Raw genomic sequence first — 607 nt, 5'->3', positions numbered from 1 at the left:
GGCTCCCCCCCACCCGCTCCCCCTTCCCCACGTAAGCCCGCTTCTTCCGCAGCTCGGCCTCCGCCTTGGCTGCCCGCGCCTGGGCACTGCCCAGCGCCTGCTCCAGCAGCTCTGCCCGCCGCCGCTGGTCCTCGTTGGCGCTGCGCAGCAGCGAGACCTCCCGCTCCAGCTTCTCCTTCTCCTGCTGGTGCTCATAGCCTGCAAGGGAGCACCCCAAGTCTCAGCCGAGGGGGCTTCACCACCCTAAGGCTGCTCCATGAAGCCCCAGGGGGGCTCTTTGCTCCCCAAAACCTGGCCATGCTGCCCCTCCGCCAGCACACAGGGTATATGGAGGCCAGGGGCATCACAGCCATGCGGGTGGATGGCCAAAAGCTTCTGTTTGCCATGTTCCAGCCCAAATTTTGATTTGTGGAGGGTAAAAGCCGCCCGGCATGAATCCAACCACCTTAGGGAAGAGGACACGATTCCTCCCATGTTAAGACCAACACTGTGTCTAAAATAACAGATTTAGGTATATTTTCGCTCAAAAAGCCTAGGCCTTCACAGCTGCGAGGCAGAGGAGGGAGGAGGGAGAGAAGGACTGGACTGGCGGGAGTGCGGGCTCGGT

At 61.6% G+C, this 607-nt stretch overlaps 1 protein-coding gene across 1 annotated transcript in view; it reads right to left on the bottom strand.

Moving 5' to 3' along the window:
• Positions 1-607, bottom strand: part of AMOTL2 (angiomotin like 2) — a 7,070-nt gene that overhangs the window by 1,581 nt on the left and 4,882 nt on the right. The window contains 2 exon segments of the mRNA XM_035900002.1: positions 1-13; positions 16-198. The exon segment at positions 1-13 is cut by the window's left edge and continues 85 nt beyond it. Coding sequence (XP_035755895.1) covers positions 1-13; positions 16-198 — 196 coding nt within the window.

Source organism: Egretta garzetta, unplaced genomic scaffold, assembly GCF_000687185.1.
Source record: "Egretta garzetta isolate BGI_Z169 unplaced genomic scaffold, ASM68718v1 scaffold448, whole genome shotgun sequence".
NCBI classification, from domain to species: Eukaryota; Metazoa; Chordata; class Aves; order Pelecaniformes; family Ardeidae; genus Egretta; species Egretta garzetta.
This window is presented reverse-complemented; position numbering and strand designations above follow the sequence as displayed.